At 42.1% G+C, this 19,789-nt stretch overlaps 1 protein-coding gene across 2 annotated transcripts in view; it reads right to left on the reverse strand.

The window, feature by feature from the left end:
- RNF41 (ring finger protein 41) overlaps positions 1-17,381 on the reverse strand; it is a 130,946-nt gene extending 113,565 nt beyond the window's left edge. The window contains exons 1-2 of one of the 2 annotated variants that reach the window (XM_068128738.2): positions 17,200-17,381; positions 12,137-12,896 (exon numbers count right to left, since the gene is read on the reverse strand). In XM_068128738.2, the coding sequence (XP_067984839.1) occupies positions 12,137-12,226 (90 nt within the window). In that variant the 5' untranslated portion in view covers positions 12,227-12,896; positions 17,200-17,381. The remainder of the gene's footprint in view (positions 1-12,136; positions 12,897-17,199) is intronic. The other variant, XM_068128748.2, reaches the window with a different exon arrangement.
- Positions 17,382-19,789: the final 2,408 nt, after the last annotated feature.

Here is a 19,789-nt window from a genome sequence, read left to right on the forward strand (position 1 = left end):
GGGTACACATATATAAATAAATAAATTTAAAAATTAAAAAAATCGACCCCCAATGAGAACAACAACAGCTACCATGTGGAGCTCTTGTAGACCTGCAACATTGCAGGTAAAACCATGCATCTAAAGATGGGCCCAATTCTGTCACCATTACCAGAACAGCTGTGCAGGTTAATGAGAATGCCAAATTAAACAATGGCAAAACCATCCAAAGCGGACCTCTGGAAAAACACTGCTTCATGAGGCAAAATGACCCACTTACTTTTCCCAGCATCACTAGTACAGGATGTTTATGCATCGTGAAGGTAGATAAAATGAGTGCAGAATATCAGAATCACGTTTTTTTTTTTAAATAGCATGGCAGATTTTTCGTGTGTATATTTAAGGGGTGTTGCAAAACATTTTACCTCCCTCCCCCTCGGCATGCTTCGCCTTTGATGCACGTTAAAATAGCCGAGAATAGAATAACGCACATGCGACGCGTTGTTAAGTCCGCGACAAAACCATCACAGCAACGACGAGCGAAGAAAACGTGACGACGTAGACGCAAGGTACGCACACGGCACGTACGCACGCACACGTCATGTCCGAATGCGTGCACAAACGTAACGGGCTCACGGGGGGAAAAAAAGGTAAAATCTTACATCAATAAACCACGCTCGGAGGGCCGAGGTGGTGGAATTGCCGTTATTCACCGACAAGACATCAAGACCAACCTCATCTCCATCTCATCTGCTCCATCATTTGAACACCTGGCTTTTAAACTCTCTGGTCACACACAGTCAGTCATGGCTGTTGTCTACCGCCCTCCCAAACCACACCCATCATTCCTGTCTGACTTCTCCTACTTTCTGACCCAGCTATGTTCCCTCTCCCCCTCAATCCTCCTCCTTGGTGATTTCAATATCCACATGGACTCCACTGACTCCACGCTAACCACTGACTTCACTGATTTACTCACCTGCTTTAACCTCACTCAACATGTCAACTTTCCTACCCATAACCGTGGTCACATTTTGGACCTTGTCTGCTCTACTGGACTAATTTTGCACCATCTCTCTGGCTCCGACCTCACTCTCTCTGACCACCTAGCCATCACTCTGACCATCAACATCCCCACCCCAGCACCAAGGCATTATCGCACTATCAACTTCCGTAAGCTAAACGCTCTTTCACCTACCTCATTCTCATCGACCCTCTCTGAAAAAATGTCCACTTCTCCCTTCGTTGACCTCCACACCCCTTCTGACCTCACTGACTACTACAACCACAGTCTCTCCTCCTGCCTTGACCAACTTGCGCCTATAAAAACCAAAACAGTTTCTTTCACCCATTCTGCTCCCTGGTTTACCCCTGAACTCCGCCTGATGAAAACTCGTGCTCGCCAACTTGAAAGACTCCGCAATAAAACAGGTCTCACAGTTCACTCCCAGGCCTACAAGGACCACATACAACACTATAAAGATGCCCTCTCCCGCGCCCGCTCCGCCTACTACTCTCAAATTATCCACTCTGGCTCCGGAAACCCAAAAGCACTCTTCTCTACAATAAACAAACTCCTCAGCCCCCTGAAAACCACCACCCAGTCATTCACAATAGACAACTGCATCTCCTTCCTTTCATTCTTCCAACGCAAAATTGAAAACATCTACAACAGCTTGACCACCGCCGCACCCGCTCCCCCTCAAACCACCTGCCCCCCCTTATCCTGCCATCCCCTGTCTCAATTCTCCCCAGTCTCCCCTACTGACCTCTCTGAACTCCTCATCGGAATGAAAACTGCCACCTGCACTCTTGACCCCATCCCCTCCAGCTTTGTCAAGGCCTCCCTTCCTGCTCTCTCTCCACTTATCATTGCAACAATAAACTCCTCCCTGTCTACAGGCATCGTCCCACCATCCCTCAAAATTGCTGCTGTTACCCCCATTCTGAAAAAACCTGGACTAAACCCTGACACCCTAAATAACTTCAGACCCATCTCCAACCTACCCTTTCTGTCAAAGGTTTTGGAACGCGCTGTAGCCACTCAACTCAAACATCACCTCTCTGCCAATAACCTGTATGAAACATTCCAATACGGATTCCGCTCCAACCACAGTACTGAAACTGCTCTCCTCAAAATCACCAACGACCTTCTCCTCTCCTCTGACGCTGGCAACCTCAACATTCTCATCCTCCTCGACCTCAGCGCCGCCTTTGACACCATCGATCACACCATCCTCCTCACCCGACTTGAAACCACCTTTAACATTACCGGCACTGCCCTCTCTTGGATTAAATCATACCTCTCTGACAGACGTCAGTTCATCTCCATCAATAACTGCAAATCCCCTACTGCTCCCCTCCCCCAAGGTTCAGTTCTTGGCCCCCTCCTCTTCATCCTTTACCTGTCCCCCCTCGGTCACTTAATCCGCCGTCATGGTCTCCAATTCCACTGCTTCGCCGATGACATCCAGCTTTTCATCTCCACCAAGTCCATCTCCACCGCCACCCACTCTATCCTGACAAACTGCATCACTGAAATAAAATCCTGGCTTCAAATCAACTTCCTCAAACTTAACTGTGATAAATCTGAAATAATCATCATTGGCCCAAAAACGCTCACCAAGTCCACCCATAACTTTGCCCTCAACATCGACGGTTTCCCAGTATCCACCTCCCCTCACATCCGGAATCTTGGCATCATCTTTGACCAAACCCTCTCCTTCGACAAATACACTAAACAGATCACAAAGACAGCCTTCTTTCACCTGAAAAACATCGCCCGTCTCCGTCCATCCCTCTCCTCCGTGGCTGCAGAAACCCTCATCCACGCCTTCATCACTTCCCGTCTGGACTACTGCAATAGCCTCCTTTATGGTTCACCCTCAACAATCACCAATAAACTCCAATACATTCAGAACTCCGCTGCCCGTCTACTCACCCATTCCCGGACCCGTGACCACATCACCCCCGTCCTTTACAAGCTTCACTGGCTCCCCATCTCCCAGAGAATCCAGTACAAAATCCTCCTCTTGACCTACAAAGCCCTCCATAACCTGGCCCCATCCTACCTGGCTGACCTCCTCTCCAGACACACTCCCACCCGCAACCTCCGCTCTGCTGGTACCAACCTCCTGACCCCCCCCCCATCCGGACCAAATTTAGATCCTGGGGGGACAGGGCCTTCTCCATCGCTGCTCCCACCCTCTGGAACTCGCTACCTCACACCATCAGAGACTCCTCCTCACTCACCACATTCAAAACATCACTCAAGACCCACCTGTTCAACACTGCATTCAACATTTAACCCACAGCATCTAACCCCTGACTATCTCCTCTCCTTCTCCCTCCTTTGTGCTTTGAATATTTCCCTATTGATTCTTCTTTTTTTGCAATTGTTTTTATGTTTTGCTATGCATTATGTTTTGCACTCTGTCAAAGCCTCTTTGGGCTTCCTGAAAAGCGCTATATAAAATAAATGCATTATTATTATTATTATTATATGTATATGTATATGTATATGTATATGTATATGTACAAGTATATGTATATATAGCAGATAACCCGTTTTTCATGGTAGTATCAATGCCTGCCCAAACTCCCAATACACACTTTATAGCAGCCTTTGGTTTCTCTCTTTGGTTTCCTTACGTCTCTCTCTCAGCAGTGTATCTCCTACCATAGAACCCCTTTCATCGAGTTGGCGACGGATGGTGCGAGTTGAAACTGTCGTAGGTTGTGTCCGAAGGTCAGCTTGAATCTGTTTGGCAGTTGATCGAGGTGCTTTCTCAACCATTCAAGCAATCCTTCGCTGCTATCTTTGATCAAGTTTTCTCTTACGGCCATGTCCAGGGAGGTTGGCTACAGTGCCATAGGCCTTAAACTTCCTGATAACGTTCCATACAGTGGACACAAGAACATCAAGGTATCTGGAGATGGACTTGTAGCCTTGAGATTGTCCATGCTTGGCAACAATCTTGTGTCTGACCTCCTCAGACAATTCTCGAGTTTTCTTTCTTTTCTCCATACTCATTGCAGTACACACAGTAACCCAAAACAGCAGAAAGATTCCTTTCTCTAATCAAACTGGTTGAATGAGTAATTTTATATTGCAGGCACCTGCAACTCACCCTCGGTGAGTTCAATTCCAAAGTAAAGGAGAATCACCTGCTTGAAATCTAATTATTTCTCACAACTTCTAAATGGTGCCAATTTTTTTTGTCCGGGCCATTTTAGGATTTCTGTGTGGAATAAGTTAAGATTTAGTAATTGTTATCAGCTTTTTTGATTTGTTCCACTGCAAACCAAAGAAATACATATGTGGATACCAAAATGTTTTTTTATTTCAACAATTTTCTGGAAGAAATGATTCATTATTTGAAAAAAGTGCAAGAGTGCCAATATTTTTGGCCACGACTGTAAATGCATATATATATATATATATATATATATATATATAAATATATATATATATATATATATATATAATCGGGAGATTGAATAAGACGCGGACGTAGCTTCAGGGCTTCGATCTTTAATTCGACAAGCTTTCGACCAACAAAGGTCTTCTTCTGAGTCTACAAAAACAGCAGGCATGTATATCAGTCAAGTGTGTATGGTGATGTGTGTGAGATGTGTGATGTGAGTAAAAAATTGCATACAGAAGGGAGAGCCACGCCAAAGTTCACTCACCGGCCCCAAGTTCAACGGAAGTGAAGCGCAGCTTACAGTTACGGTTTGCGTTACATTTCCGGTGCACGTGTATATACAAATATAGGGATACATACATACATAAACATACAAGCATATATTCATATGCCATTTATATTCATATAATATATTTATATATTTATATAAATGACATACAAAGGTAGAATGAATGAATGGGTGAATGAATGAATGAATGAATGAATGAATGAATGAATGAATGGGTTACGGTTAACAATTTGATTGGGTTGATGTAGGAACATGCTTTAATCATCAAAATTTATGCCATGAGGGATTTTTGTCCGAAGTTTATGTATCCAAAAGGACTCACGTTTCAGAATCGTGGTGTGTGATCGATTTGTGATTGATTCAATGGCAGAGATCTGAATGTCATTTATAGAGTGATCCGGTTGATTGAAGTGTATCGTGTAAGGTAGAGATTTGCCCTGACTGGTGTGGAAGTTATTGATTTCTGACCGGGTGTTATTAAATCGTGTGTAGAGTGTATTCTCAGTTTTTCCAACATATTGTTTGTTGCACTTTTGGCAAGTGATTAGGTATATGACCCATGTAGATTTGCAGTTCATATAGGAGGTGATGGGGAATTTTTGTCCAGTGCTAGAACTACAAAATTTGTTTCCTTCTAGTAAATGCTTGTGAATAATACATTTTTTTGCTGTGCATTTATAGAAGCCAGGGATCCTAGTTTCTTTGTTGTGGGGCTGTGGGTGCTTTGCTTTTACCAAGAGGTCCCTGAGTGTCCGACCACGTCGAAATGATGTCAGTGGAGGTTGAGGAAATGTGGTGCCGAGTGTTTCTGATTGATGGAGGAGAGGAAGGGCCTTATTCAGAATACTTGGCAATTGGGATGAGGTAGCAGAGTAGGTGGTTACCAGTGGGACACGGTTAGTTGCAGGTTTGGGTTTGTAAGTCAGAAGGTCTGCTCTCGGTATGCGTTTTGCTCGGGTTATTGCTTCTTTCACAGAGTGAGGGTCATAGTTTCTTGCAATGAAGTGTGTTTCTAATTGGCAGAGAGAAGTTTCTTCTGCCATTTTTGTTGAGCAAATGCGTCTTACTCTGAGTGCTTGACTGTATGGTATGCTTGCAATTGTATGTTTAGGATGAGATGAAGAAGGGAGAAGGTAAGAGTGAGTGTCTGTTGGTTTGGTGTATAGTTCTGTTTCGAGTCTGTTATTTTGAAGCGTGAGTGATGTGTCTAGAAAGTGAACTTCGGACTGTGAGCTGTCGAATGTGAACTTGATGGTCGGATGAATCAAATTTAATTCATTTTGGAATTGGGTGAGACTACGGGGGGATTTTGACCAGATGAACTGGATGTCATCAATATAACGTACCCAGGATTTTTCCAAGATTCCATGATGAGGTTGTGCATTGATCTTGGCCTCTATCATTCCCATGAAGATGTTAGCGTACGATGGTGCAACAGGGGTACCCATAGCGGTACCTTGAGTTTGAATGTAATGTCGTCCGTTGAATTGGAAATTATTCAGTTTGAGTGTCAGTTCTAATAGGCGCATAAGGTCTTGAGTAGGTGGTATTGGGACTTGTCGTGTATCGAGGGCTTTGCGGCATGCAGACAGGCCTTCTGAATGTGGAATATTAGTGTAGAGGGATGTAACATCTGCTGTGACCAAAATGGTTTGGGAGTTGAAAGGTGAGTATATTCTGTTCAATCCTTGGATGTGGGTCAGAAAACTGGTTGTGTCCTTGAGGTATGAGGAGAGCTTCAACACGAGAGGACGTAAATGACAGTCAACAAATTTTGATATTAGAACAGTTGGACATGTGCAGCCAGATATGATTGGTCTACCTGGATTGTTTACCTTGTGTACTTTAGGGAGAAAATAAAGGTTAGGGCAATGAGGATCTTTCGGAACCAAGCGAGATTTGATGGTTTTATCCACCTGAATAGAATCTACTACCTGTTTAACCTCTTCAAGATGTAGAAGGGTAGGGTCGGATGGGAGCCCTTTGTAAGTATCACTATGTAGTTGACGATTACCTTCTGCAACGTAATCGGCAGTCGACATAATGACAATGGCAGTACCTTTATCTGCTGGCTTTATGACTATCTTTTCATTATTTTGGAGATTGTGAAGTGCTCGTCGCTCTGCCTTTGTAAGATTGTCCTTATGTCTGGAAGAATTATATTTTTGTGCCACCTTTTCAATTTCATTGCTCACTTGTTCCATATAGACATGTAGATATGGATTGTCAACACGTGGTGTCCAGGTGCTTTTTGGTTTAGGTAAAGTGAGTTGTGGTGTATTAGTATCGGTGTATGTGATTGTATGCGTGGTTGTTGGTGTTTGTTGTGGCGTTGATGGTGCTGGGTGTACTTTAGCAAAGTGTGCCTTTAATGTCATTCGCCTACAGAAATCTTTTAAATCTTCTTTCAATTGTAATTGGTCTATTTGTGGAGCGATTGGGCAAAATTTTAAACCCTTAGAGAGCAGGTTTATTTCCGCCTCACTGAGGGAATGATTGGAAAGATTGATGATCCCGAGTTTAGGTAGATCTACAAGTTTGGTTGCAGTAGAAGTTCTATTGTTGTTGGTTTGACTATTTTCAACCTCAGCTGTGTTCATTTCCATGGAGGAACGGTTCTGAATGTAATGATGTCTGCGGTTTGTGTATTGTTTTTTACGATAATGTCGATTTTTGTGTTTATGCTGAAGTTGGTCAGAAGTGGTTTGAGAAGTGGTTGGAAGTGGTTGGAGTGGTTGGAGATGGAGTGGTTGAAGTGGTGGAGAGGTGGTTGGAAGTGGTTGTAGTGGTTGGTCAGAAGTGGTTGGAGAGAAGTGGTTGGGAGTGGTGGTTGGAGTTACCTGGTTATTGTTTGCAATATTTGCAATAATATCAAAATTTGTTGACTGTCATTTACGTCCTCTCGTGTTGAAGCTCTCCTCATACCTCAAGGACACAACCAGTTTTCTGACCCACATCCAAGGATTGAACAGAATATACTCACCTTTCAACTCCCAAACCATTTTGGTCACAGCAGATGTTACATCCCTCTACACTAATATTCCACATTCAGAAGGCCTGTCTGCATGCCGCAAAGCCCTCGATACACGACAAGTCCCAATACCACCTACTCAAGACCTTATGCGCCTATTAGAACTGACACTCAAACTGAATAATTTCCAATTCAACGGACGACATTACATTCAAACTCAAGGTACCGCTATGGGTACCCCTGTTGCACCATCGTACGCTAACATCTTCATGGGAATGATAGAGGCCAAGATCAATGCACAACCTCATCACGGAATCTTGGAAAAATCCTGGGTACGTTATATTGATGACATCCAGTTCATCTGGTCAAAATCCCCCCGTAGTCTCACCCAATTCCAAAATGAATTAAATTTGATTCATCCGACCATCAAGTTCACATTCGACAGCTCACAGTCCGAAGTTCACTTTCTAGACACATCACTCACGCTTCAAAATAACAGACTCGAAACAGAACTATACACCAAACCAACAGACACTCACTCTTACCTTCTCCCTTCTTCATCTCATCCTAAACATACAATTGCAAGCATACCATACAGTCAAGCACTCAGAGTAAGACGCATTTGCTCAACAAAAATGGCAGAAGAAACTTCTCTCTGCCAATTAGAAACACACTTCATTGCAAGAAACTATGACCCTCACTCTGTGAAAGAAGCAATAACCCGAGCAAAACGCATACCGAGAGCAGACCTTCTGACTTACAAACCCAAACCTGCAACTAACCGTGTCCCACTGGTAACCACCTACTCTGCTACCTCATCCCAATTGCCAAGTATTCTGAATAAGGCCCTTCCTCTCCTCCATCAATCAGAAACACTCGGCACCACATTTCCTCAACCTCCACTGACATCATTTCGACGTGGTCGGACACTCAGGGACCTCTTGGTAAAAGCAAAGCACCCACAGCCCCACAACAAAGAAACTAGGATCCCTGGCTTCTATAAATGCACAGCAAAAAAATGTATTATTCACAAGCATTTACTAGAAGGAAACAAATTTTGTAGTTCTAGCACTGGACAAAAATTCCCCATCACCTCCTATATGAACTGCAAATCTACATGGGTCATATACCTAATCACTTGCCAAAAGTGCAACAAACAATATGTTGGAAAAACTGAGAATACACTCTACACACGATTTAATAACACCCGGTCAGAAATCAATAACTTCCACACCAGTCAGGGCAAATCTCTACCTTACACGATACACTTCAATCAACCGGATCACTCTATAAATGACATTCAGATCTCTGCCATTGAATCAATCACAAATCGATCACACACCACGATTCTGAAACGTGAGTCCTTTTGGATACATAAACTTCGGACAAAAATCCCTCATGGCATAAATTTTGATGATTAAAGCATGTTCCTACATCAACCCAATCAAATTGTTAACCGTAACCCATTCATTCATTCATTCATTCATTCATTCATTCATTCATTCACCCATTCATTCATTCTACCTTTGTATGTCATTTATATAAATATATAAATATATTATATGAATATAAATGGCATATGAATATATGCTTGTATGTTTATGTATGTATGTATCCCTATATTTGTATATACACGTGCACCGGAAATGTAACGCAAACCGTAACTGTAAGCTGCGCTTCACTTCCGTTGAACTTGGGGCCGGTGAGTGAACTTTGGCGTGGCTCTCCCTTCTGTATGCAATTTTTTACTCACATCACACATCTCACACACATCACCATACACACTTGACTGATATACATGCCTGCTGTTTTTGTAGACTCAGAAGAAGACCTTTGTTGGTCGAAAGCTTGTCGAATTAAAGATCGAAGCCCTGAAGCTACGTCCGCGTCTTATTCAATCTCCCGATTATTTATTCAATGCAAATGAGACGCCCTGCTCGTACTGTGGAGTTTCTACTATTTCTCACAGTTATATATATATATATATATATATATATATATATATATATATATCAGCAGCAAGGATCGTTGATGAAGGTGATGTTAGCTGGCTTCCAAGCAGATGGGAGATGACCTCGTGCAAATTATAGAGTGAATAGAGCAGGATGTTTGTGAAGTACACGTTATCTTTGGATTATATCCGTCAGCAAAGCAACGGGTACTTTTTCTATTACATACATACACACAAGTCAGTTTTGTTTGTTTGCTCCTTATATGTTTTCAAACCCATGGGCCAATCTCCCCGTAATTTACTGTACCACATTATCATCATTATCAATAAAAACTTTCAATTCTTAATCAAATTGACATTAATACATGAAATAAGGCAACTTCAGCAACCTCGGTATCATATGCCCACCTCTCATCTCACAATGGCCTGGACAGAGGTGCGTCACTACCACAGCCAGGATAGGGGTGGAGCTCGGACTGCACATGCACGTTTGGCCAGTCTAGACCTTGAACCCTAGTGCCCACTTCACACATGGCTAGATCTACAGCATGTTGGATAATCATGAGTAGGTTCAAATAAAACATGAATTTGTGAATTAATCTTCACTAACAACAATCTTCTTGATGCTTTACTGAAATATAAATAACCGTTCTTCATGGGATGGCCCACTTGTGCACGCGCACACGCACGCACACTCCCAGAATTGAAGAAGAAAATTGAATTTTCTAAACACCCAATAAAGTTGGATATTGAGACCATAGGTAAGCCAGCATCACCAGACAACCAAATGGAATAGGAAACACTTTCGTGACACAAGCATGAAGCATCTTGCAACAACGCTTTTTCTCGTTTAAATACATGCAGTGCAACACTTCCTGGGTGCCTTTATATGCAATTAGCAAGAGTACAACCAGACCAGATCACTGTAGCAGGTTAGTGGAGGCCAAATTATGGAGACTTTCATTAACAAATGAATTCTTCATTACAACAAGCAAACATGATACAAATCAACTTGCTGTCCAACTATTGCCAGCTTGACAGCTTTTGAACAAGAACCTCAGAAACAATTCTTTTTTTCCAACTAAAAGTGTCAAAACACAAGATTCGAAACAACAACCAAATGTCCATCATCTTTCCAGAGCATTGGATCTGTTTTAGTATTCTCGAAGCAGAGAGTACTGTACATACACTGGATCGCTTGACATTGCTCGTCTCAGCAGGAGTCAGGGTAGGAAGGTGGAATTTGGTCAATGTGCTTGCACACAATGGCCTACTCTTGTAAAAGACACCATGAATATTTAGCGTCCTCGAGCGAATACTAGCAGAGAGAACAGCCAGCTTAACAACCCTCCGAGGGATGGCAAATCATCAATGGAACGCCCTGCCTTCAAATCTCCAGTGACAGCTTAAAGTTGGGTTGGGAATCAATCCAGACAAGAAAGCTCAAAGGCAAGTTACACCACCTCTGAGCCATCCTGTCAGCCCACAGGTTTGTCAGCTGTCGACATGTTAGTAGCTTCTTGGCTCCAATGATTATCTCAAACAAGGCATGACAGTAAAAGCATTTGCATTGAATGAAATCCTTGTTTCAACAGTGTACCTTTTCTTGCAAAGAAACATGTAGCAAACAGAAAACCACAGAGTCTATCCTCTACTTCAGACACAGTACCTATCCAAAACATATGAAGGAATTATTTAGCAGAGGAAATAGAACGAGTCGAGAACTACGCAATGATTATACCAGGTGAAGAAGCCTCAACACATCTGCCCATCTTTACTCTTGTTTTTACGCATTCCCATTTGCAAACTAGAAGAGCACTCGGTAGAGTGCAAACCTCCGCCAGGATGAACAGCTTACGTTTTTTATCCCACTGATAGGTCGGATATGGGTCCAGACCTGAATCAACATCTCATCGGCTTGTTCTCGTCACCTACCCAACTCATTCATCAAGTTTTGTCATAATCCGTCCACAACTTTTTGAAATATCGTGCTATATTTAGTTTTTGGCCCTATCAGTCAATGGTGAATAAATCAATTAAAAACTTTAAAACTTCTCGTATCCAGATTCAGATCTTTACCAAAATCGAATCGATTTGTCCTCGTCACACACCCAACCTGTCCATCAAGTTTCGTCCAAATCCGTCCACAACTTTTTGAGATATCCTTCTATATATCTTTTTTGCCCCATGTCTGAATTATGATGAACCAGTTAAAAAAAAATCAGATCCAGATCCGGATATTCACCAAAATCTAAGCATTTTGTCCTTGTCACACAACCAATTTCTCCACAAAATGTCGTCCAAATCCATCCACAACTTCACAGACAGGCAAACAGGCAAACAGGCAAACAACCAAACCCACAGGGGTGAAAACATATCCTCCATCCACCTTTGGTGGTGGACGTAATAATAAAATCAATAAACATGACGTGTTTACACTCTGTCTTACAACTTATCAGTGAAAAAGAACGAAGGCTGATTACAAAACACAAACTAGTCCCCCCCAACCCATTAGTCACCTGTAAAGGATCCTCAAGAACTCCACTGCAAATGGGGCAGATGAGCTCTTCGTCAACGCCACCTTCAAATCGTCCCACCTCAAAACCCATCGTTCATTCCCTGCCAGGGTGAGCGGTTCCCTCCTCCTTTGTTGTTCAAACACCTCTTGGAAAGCTTGGAAAGAATTCGCCGCCCAATCTCTCACCGCCTCCAACCTGAACACTGATTCTCCTCCTTCGGTAATCCCCCTCTCCCTCACTCTACAAATTGTGTGAAACCCCCAAATGCTTTGTCGCCACAGTAATTACGACAGCATCTTTATACGCTGTTATTGAACATTAAACGATACCTTAAAACCTTAGACTACACTTCACTCTATCAAACGCCTGAGCCTTTCCACTTGCGTTTTTCTTCATAAATACTGATGTGTTGTGCAATGTTATCGGGGTTCAAACACTAATTATCTCCCGCTATATGCCTGAACGAAAAACATCGCAGCAGAAAAAAATCCAAAAATCTGTCCCCCAACTGCAAACTGCAAGACAACATTGTCATACTGATAGATGCAAGACAACATTGTCATACTGATAAATGCAAGACAACATTGTCATACTGAAACGCAAACTCTTGTTTTTCTTTCTCAAACCCTGATAGTGGAGAGCTTTAAATGCATCAATGTCAAACTCTGAAACTCAGGCCTAAACCACAGTAATCTCTCTCAACACTATCAAATCTATACTTGCAGTCACAGGCAACGTTCTGCAGTTAAGGTGGCAAGACCTGCGGAGAAGAAAGGAAGATATCTATTAGATATAGCCATAATCACAAAAGAGGAAATGCAAGAGCATGACCAACTAGTGATCAAGTCAAAAGGCAGACTCACATGCAGTGCCCTCCATAAGTATTAGAACAGTGAAGTCAAATTTGTAATTATTGCTATATACTCAAGAAATTTGAATTTGAGATTAAAAGATGAATACAAGGCAAAAGTACAGGTCAGATTATATTTCTTGGTATTTTTAATGTATATATGGTTTACCATTGTAGAACGATAGCACTTTTTATCTTTAGTCACCCCATTTTAGGAAAGCACAAGTATTGGAACAAAGACTGACAGGTGTTTCTTGTTGCTCAGGTGTTTCTTGTTGCATTAATTGTTCACACGTAAAAGGGCTATGAATGTCTAGTCTTGGTTTTAGCTTTTGCTTTTGCTTTTTCCCTGGGAGTCTGCCTTTGGAGTCAGTAGGCATAAACCAACATGAAGACCAGAAAACTGTCTATGAAAGAAAAGCAAGCAATGTGAAAGCTGAAATAATAATACAACAACAACAACACAACATGCATTTTAAGGCCATTTTCCCTGCTAGAGCGAGGGTTAGCCTTATAATATAAGCTGAAATAATAGAACAATTAAATTAGAACCATAGCACAAAAATTGGGCAGAGCAAATACAACAATTTGGAATATCTTGAAAAAGAAAGAAAATAAACCACTAGTTTACTTAACAATAGACAACGGCCAGGTCGGTCAAGAAAAACAACTGAAGTTGATGACAGAAAAATAATCAGAGCTGTGAAGAAAAACCATAAAACAACTGTCAGTGACATCACCAACAACCTAGAGTGCAGGGGTGAAAGTATCATAATCTACCGTTTGCAGAAGACTTTTACAGCAGAATTACAAAGGCTACACCACAAGATGCAAACCTATCATCAGCACCAAAAATAGAAAGGCCAGATTAGAATTTGCCAAGAAGTAGAATGTGCGCCAGGAGAGTTCTGGAACAACGTTTTATGGACAGATGAGACCAAGATAAAACTTTACCAAAGTGATGGAAAGGGGAGCGTGTGGAAAAAGGAAGGAACTGCACATGATCCAAAGCATTCTACCTCATCTGTGAAGCATGATGGAGCTTGCATATCATGTATCACATAAGCTGTATCACTGCATATCATGGTTTGGGCTTGCATGGCTGCCTCTGGAATTGGCTCATTCAACTTTATTGATGATGTAACTAATGATGGCAGCAGCAGAATGAATTCGGAAATGTATAGAAACATTTTGTCTGCCGATGTACAAGGAAATCCCTCCAAACTCCTTGTGCGGCACACTTCACCATGCAGCAAGACAATAACCCAAAACACACTGCTAACACAACCAAGGAGGTCATCAGGGGAAAACGTGGAAGGTTTTAGACTGGCCAAGTCAATCTCCTGATTTAAATCCAATGGAGCATCCATTTCACTTTCAGAAGAGACGACAAAGGTCAGAAACCCCCAAAAACAAACGACAACTGAAAATGGCTGCAGTAAATGCTTGGAAAAGCATCTCAAAGGAAGATACCAAGAGTTTGATGATGTCATTGGGTTACAGGCTCGATACAGTTATGGCATGCAAGCGATATGTAACCAAATAATAAATTACACACAATGCTTTACACAAAAAGATGCAAAAGCAGATCCTTGCAAATACAGACCAATCAGCCTGCTCTCAATCATCAGCAAAGTCATGGAATCTGTCATCGCTTCTGATATTAAATCCTTCCTCTTCTCCAATGGCTTGATCTCTGATCATCAATTTGGATCCAGACCAGGTCACTCTACTCTGGACATGCTGCTTCTGCTGTCTCAACAAGGAATGGAGTCCTTAACACCAAACAGGTAATCAGAGCTGTCTCCCTTGATATATCTTGTGCCTTCGATACGGTCTGGCACCCTGTGCTGCTCACCAAACTATCCATGGAAATCTCCATGCATGGCTTGCGGACCTCCTCTCCTGTCGTAGTAAACGTGTGGCTCTAAATGGAATTCTCCCATCTGCTCTTCCTGTCCAGGTTAGAGTTCCTCAAGGCAGTGTTCTGTGCCCTGTGCTTTTTCTAATCTTCATCAATGATCTCTCCGACTCTCTGAAAAATCCTCTGTCTTTGCGAATGAATCCACTCTCTTCCACTCCATCTCATCCCTCAAATTGGCAGGCAGCAGCCTCTTTGCTCTGTGAATGAATGAATGAATGAATGAATGATCGTTTTAAGGCCATTTTCCCCGCTAGAGCGGGGGTTAGCCTTAGGTTAGGTTAGTTAGCCTCTTCAGGTTAGCTAACCTAAAGGTTAGCCTCTTTGCTCTGTAGACCTGGATAAAACTACAAGATCGTCAAACAGGTGGAACATGTCTTTCAATCCTGACAAATATCACACTCTCACTTTTCTCTCCAAAAAGACTGTCTGGAAAACCCTCCAATTAACTTTCTCAAGAATCCTCTTGAAGAAGTTCTGTCATTCAAGCTTTTGGGTCTCACTGTCACCATGATCTTTCCTGGGAAAACCACATTTCCAAGCTGGTCTCCAAAGCCAGTCACTGACTGGGCATCCTCCGTCGTGCAAAGTCCTTCCTTGGCACACCTGAGCTCCTCACCACATACAAGGCTTTCATCCGCAGCTCATTGGAATACTGCTCTCCCCTTTGGGCCGGTGCTCCTGCCTCACACCTAGCTCGACTTCACGCTGTAGAAACCAAGACTTTTAGATTCATTGGTATCTCCCATGATGAAGCTGATTATGAGGGCCTTAGACTCACTAACAGCAGGCAGGTTGGTGGTCTTTCTGTCTTCTACCGACTCCACTCAGGTCTAGCTCCCCCTGCTCTGTCTGTGTTCTGTCCCACAAATATTCCTGCAGGACACACAAGTTCTGCCAGATCCTCTTCTGGTGAAACTCCCAAAATCAAGACTCCGCTCACCTTCACTCTTCCATTTCTCTTTTTCCCCACCTCTGGAACAATCTCCCACACTCTCTTCAATCACATTCCTCCCTCCGTCTTCAAAACATCTGTTCACCACCTTTTCATATCTTCCCCCATCCAAAAACCATCATCTTTTCTACATGTGCATACAAGTACTGATAAATAAAAGCTGACCATCTGTACACTTATCTCAGAAAACCACTTCTTTTTATCTCAAATCCAGATTTCTTGAGTATATAAAAATAATAAATTTCACTTCATTGTTCCAATACTTCTGGAGGGCACTGGAAGTCCACATTTTAAAGTCATAAATGCTATTACAAATAAAAATATCATCAAAGTTCTATGCTCCGGCATGTTGCGTTATGTTTGTTATGCTCCTGCATTTTGTACCCTGTGGCTCTCTCAATACTTGAAATGAAAGTGAGATGCATAAAACTGAACATACACATGAGAACACACGCATTCACAGGCACCCTACACATATACACCAACATGCACACAATCAAACCAACCAACACACACACACACACACACACACACACACACACACACACACACACACACACACACACACACACACACACACACACACACACACACACACACACACACGTATAGTTATACATACACACACAGGTATACATACACACACACACATGTATACATACACACACACACACGTATACATACATACACACACACACACGTATACATACACACACACACACGTATACATACACACACACACACGTATACATACACACACACACACGTATACATACACACACACACGTATACATACACACACACACACGTATACATACACACACACACGTATACATACACACACACGTATACATACACACACACGTGTACATACACACACGTATACATACACACACGTATACATACACACACGTATACATACACACACGTATACATACACACACGTATACATACACACACGTATACATACACACACGTATACATACACGTACACATACACACACACGTATACATACACACACACGTATACATACACACACGCGTATACATACACACACGCGTATACATACACACACACGTATACATACACACACACGTATACATACACACACACATATAATACACATATATACACATATATACACACACACACACACACACACACACACACACACACACACACACACACACACACACACACACACACACACACACACACACACACACACACACGTATCTCGTCCATTTATCAATATCAGCTTCACCCAGAGTGCTCTTCCGCCGGTTCAAATCCACTTGACTTGAGCGAGGGGAGACGATAGAGGTAAAATACCCACCTCCGAGAAAACGCGGGCTTATGACTCTTGGTCTTGGAGTCTCAGAGATTCTACTTGTGGTTCGGCTGCTACCGTGGAAAACCAGGTAACGGTAACAAACGAAAAAAATTCAGGCCACGAACCATGAAAGACACCACAGCGAACATAAGCACTGATTAGTGGGTAAAGAGGCGGGGCAGCACACAAAGGGGTGGAGTTTTCATTGTCAAACCTCTTGGGCCAAACCAAACGCAGTCCATTTTGAGGGGTGATATATATATATCATTAGAAATGTCCAAAGTTGAAACTAATTGAAAATACATTCATGCAAGTAAGCAAATATATAATGTTTTAAATTATTGGTGTTACATTTAAAAAATTTTTTTTAAATAAAATAAACATTTCCAGATTTGTCATGAAAAGTGACCTCCCGCTCCTCTTTATTTATAAAGTATGGACTCGCCCAAAGACAGTAAGTGCCGACGACATATAACCCGGATGAGCTCTGCGTTTAACGGTTCATTCCTCGGTATACGCGATACGCTTGTTGTGGATTTTTTTCCCCATAATTTCGTTAATTCGTTTCCAATTGGAGAGGTTTTTGTGTTGCAAAAAAGTATTAATTTTAGAATCAGCAAATCATCGTTTATTATGATCATGAACCACCGTGCACTTTAACTTTACATAATGTAATACATGTTACGTTTCAAGGAAGAAGAGTCCGTGAGAGTTGAGACCCATTAACCCATAAAGTGCTGGATTTACCGGTTAGGAGGCCAGAAATGTTTTTTGTCATCGTCTTTTCTCCACCAATTAGAAGCAACCTTTCATAAGTTATCGGGTATTTCATTGTAAGAACGGTCGTGATTCGTTGTTTGGGTTGACGTCAGTTTATGCACATTTGCATACACGGCTCGCTTTATGGGTTCAAACCTGTGCGAGTATTTGCAACTTCGGATTATTTATCCGTGCTCTGTCGTTTTGATGTAAATGATGAGCATCAAGCAAGGAATCAGGAAGTACTATTTTAAAGTTTTTGGTATGAGTCGGTCGGGGTTCGAACCTCCTGCACTCCCGAGCGTCCGCTCCAACCATTGGCTATTCACCACTGAATGTACTTTTTTTTGTACACCGCACTTTAGTCCTGTGGCTGAGGGGGTTCCGTGTGCAAAAAAGGGCCCCGAGGTTACCCACCTAATTTGGTGAGAGGACCATGTGGGACATCATATTAGCGAAGGTAGACTGTCTGAAACTCGGCAATAAGTGAGAAATTCATGGTTTTGCGTAAAATCCGAAAAGTCAAAAAGGCCCTGAAAATTTGGGGTAGGGCAAATTCATTATGACCTGGAGCCACAGATTAATCAGCATGACATAGCAAGTTGTACCTCAAAATGAAGCTTGTAATGTCAGCTACAAGATGAAATATGAATGAATCTGATTGGTCGATTATTGCGGTCACCAGAGGTCAAACTATGACGTCAGGAGGGGGGTGCCCAAAATTCACGACCTTGAGAACTAATGACCCGGTTTGGAAAAGTTATAATTCAGATAAAAACGTTTTATTAATCATTTTGAGAAGGGCACATATCAGCAAAGCTTAAAAAAAAGAATTTCAGCAAAATCTTGCAAATTGACCCTTTGGTGGCTGTTTGAAATTTGGACAAAAATCTCAAATATGCAAAAATGACGACACTTAAACATAAATACTTAAACATCTTAAAACATGTAAAGCGGGGTTGCACATATGGCCTAATCCAAACAAATACACTTTAAGGCATATTAAACATCATCATGTGAAGAGGTTTGCAGATTTGCTGTGATATGAGACTTTGCAGTCACTTGTAGCGCTCAGTTATAGGTCAGCTGAAGGCAATCATGTTTTTTTTGCATTTAAAAACTGTTGAAGACCCCGAGACTGGGTAGTTGGTAAAAATATCGTTTACACCTTATCAGTTCAGTTTTTAATTAGAATTTGTGTTATAAGCTACTGACAAGGCCTTCCAATTCCATTCTCAGTCCAGACATAGAAGCATTATGTAGGGTACGTCTTACAATTATTAGTCCATCTCATGCAAAAGGATTTTTGCACTTTTGATAAATCTGGCAACTGCAGCATGAACAACATGGGTCACCGCTTTGTCGGAAAGGACAGCGCTTTTGTTGCACAGGACGCACATTTGCAGGTGGTGGGGAAATCGTCAGGAAGGATCTTTTGATTCTTGCATGCTTTCATAAGAACGTCTTCATAATATAAACCAAAGTTCCTTGCATCAAGGTGACGACCATTCAGACAATGAAGTTGAAGGAAGGTTCCATAGAAAGCCCTGAGAATGTGTCCCCTTGTTGCTCGACTTGTTGGAGGTAAATTGATGATGGTCTTTTTGCTGTGGTGGTCGAGATAATATCGTAGATCGTCCATGGTTTTGAATGACGCTCCTGGTTTGTCGACCTGAACCAGATACTCTTCCACCATGCCAAAGTCAATGTTGTCTGGGTCATTCCCAAAATCCTTCAGGTATTTTGCTGGATTTACTTTCAGGCCAGCTGGTTTGGTTCCGAACTTGCTCGTGCTATCACAACCAGTCAGTTGATGAACTGCTGGGAGAATTTT

This window comes from Myxine glutinosa, chromosome 1, assembly GCF_964187855.1.
Source record: "Myxine glutinosa chromosome 1, kmMyxGlut1.1, whole genome shotgun sequence".
Classification (NCBI taxonomy): Eukaryota; Metazoa; Chordata; class Myxini; order Myxiniformes; family Myxinidae; genus Myxine; species Myxine glutinosa.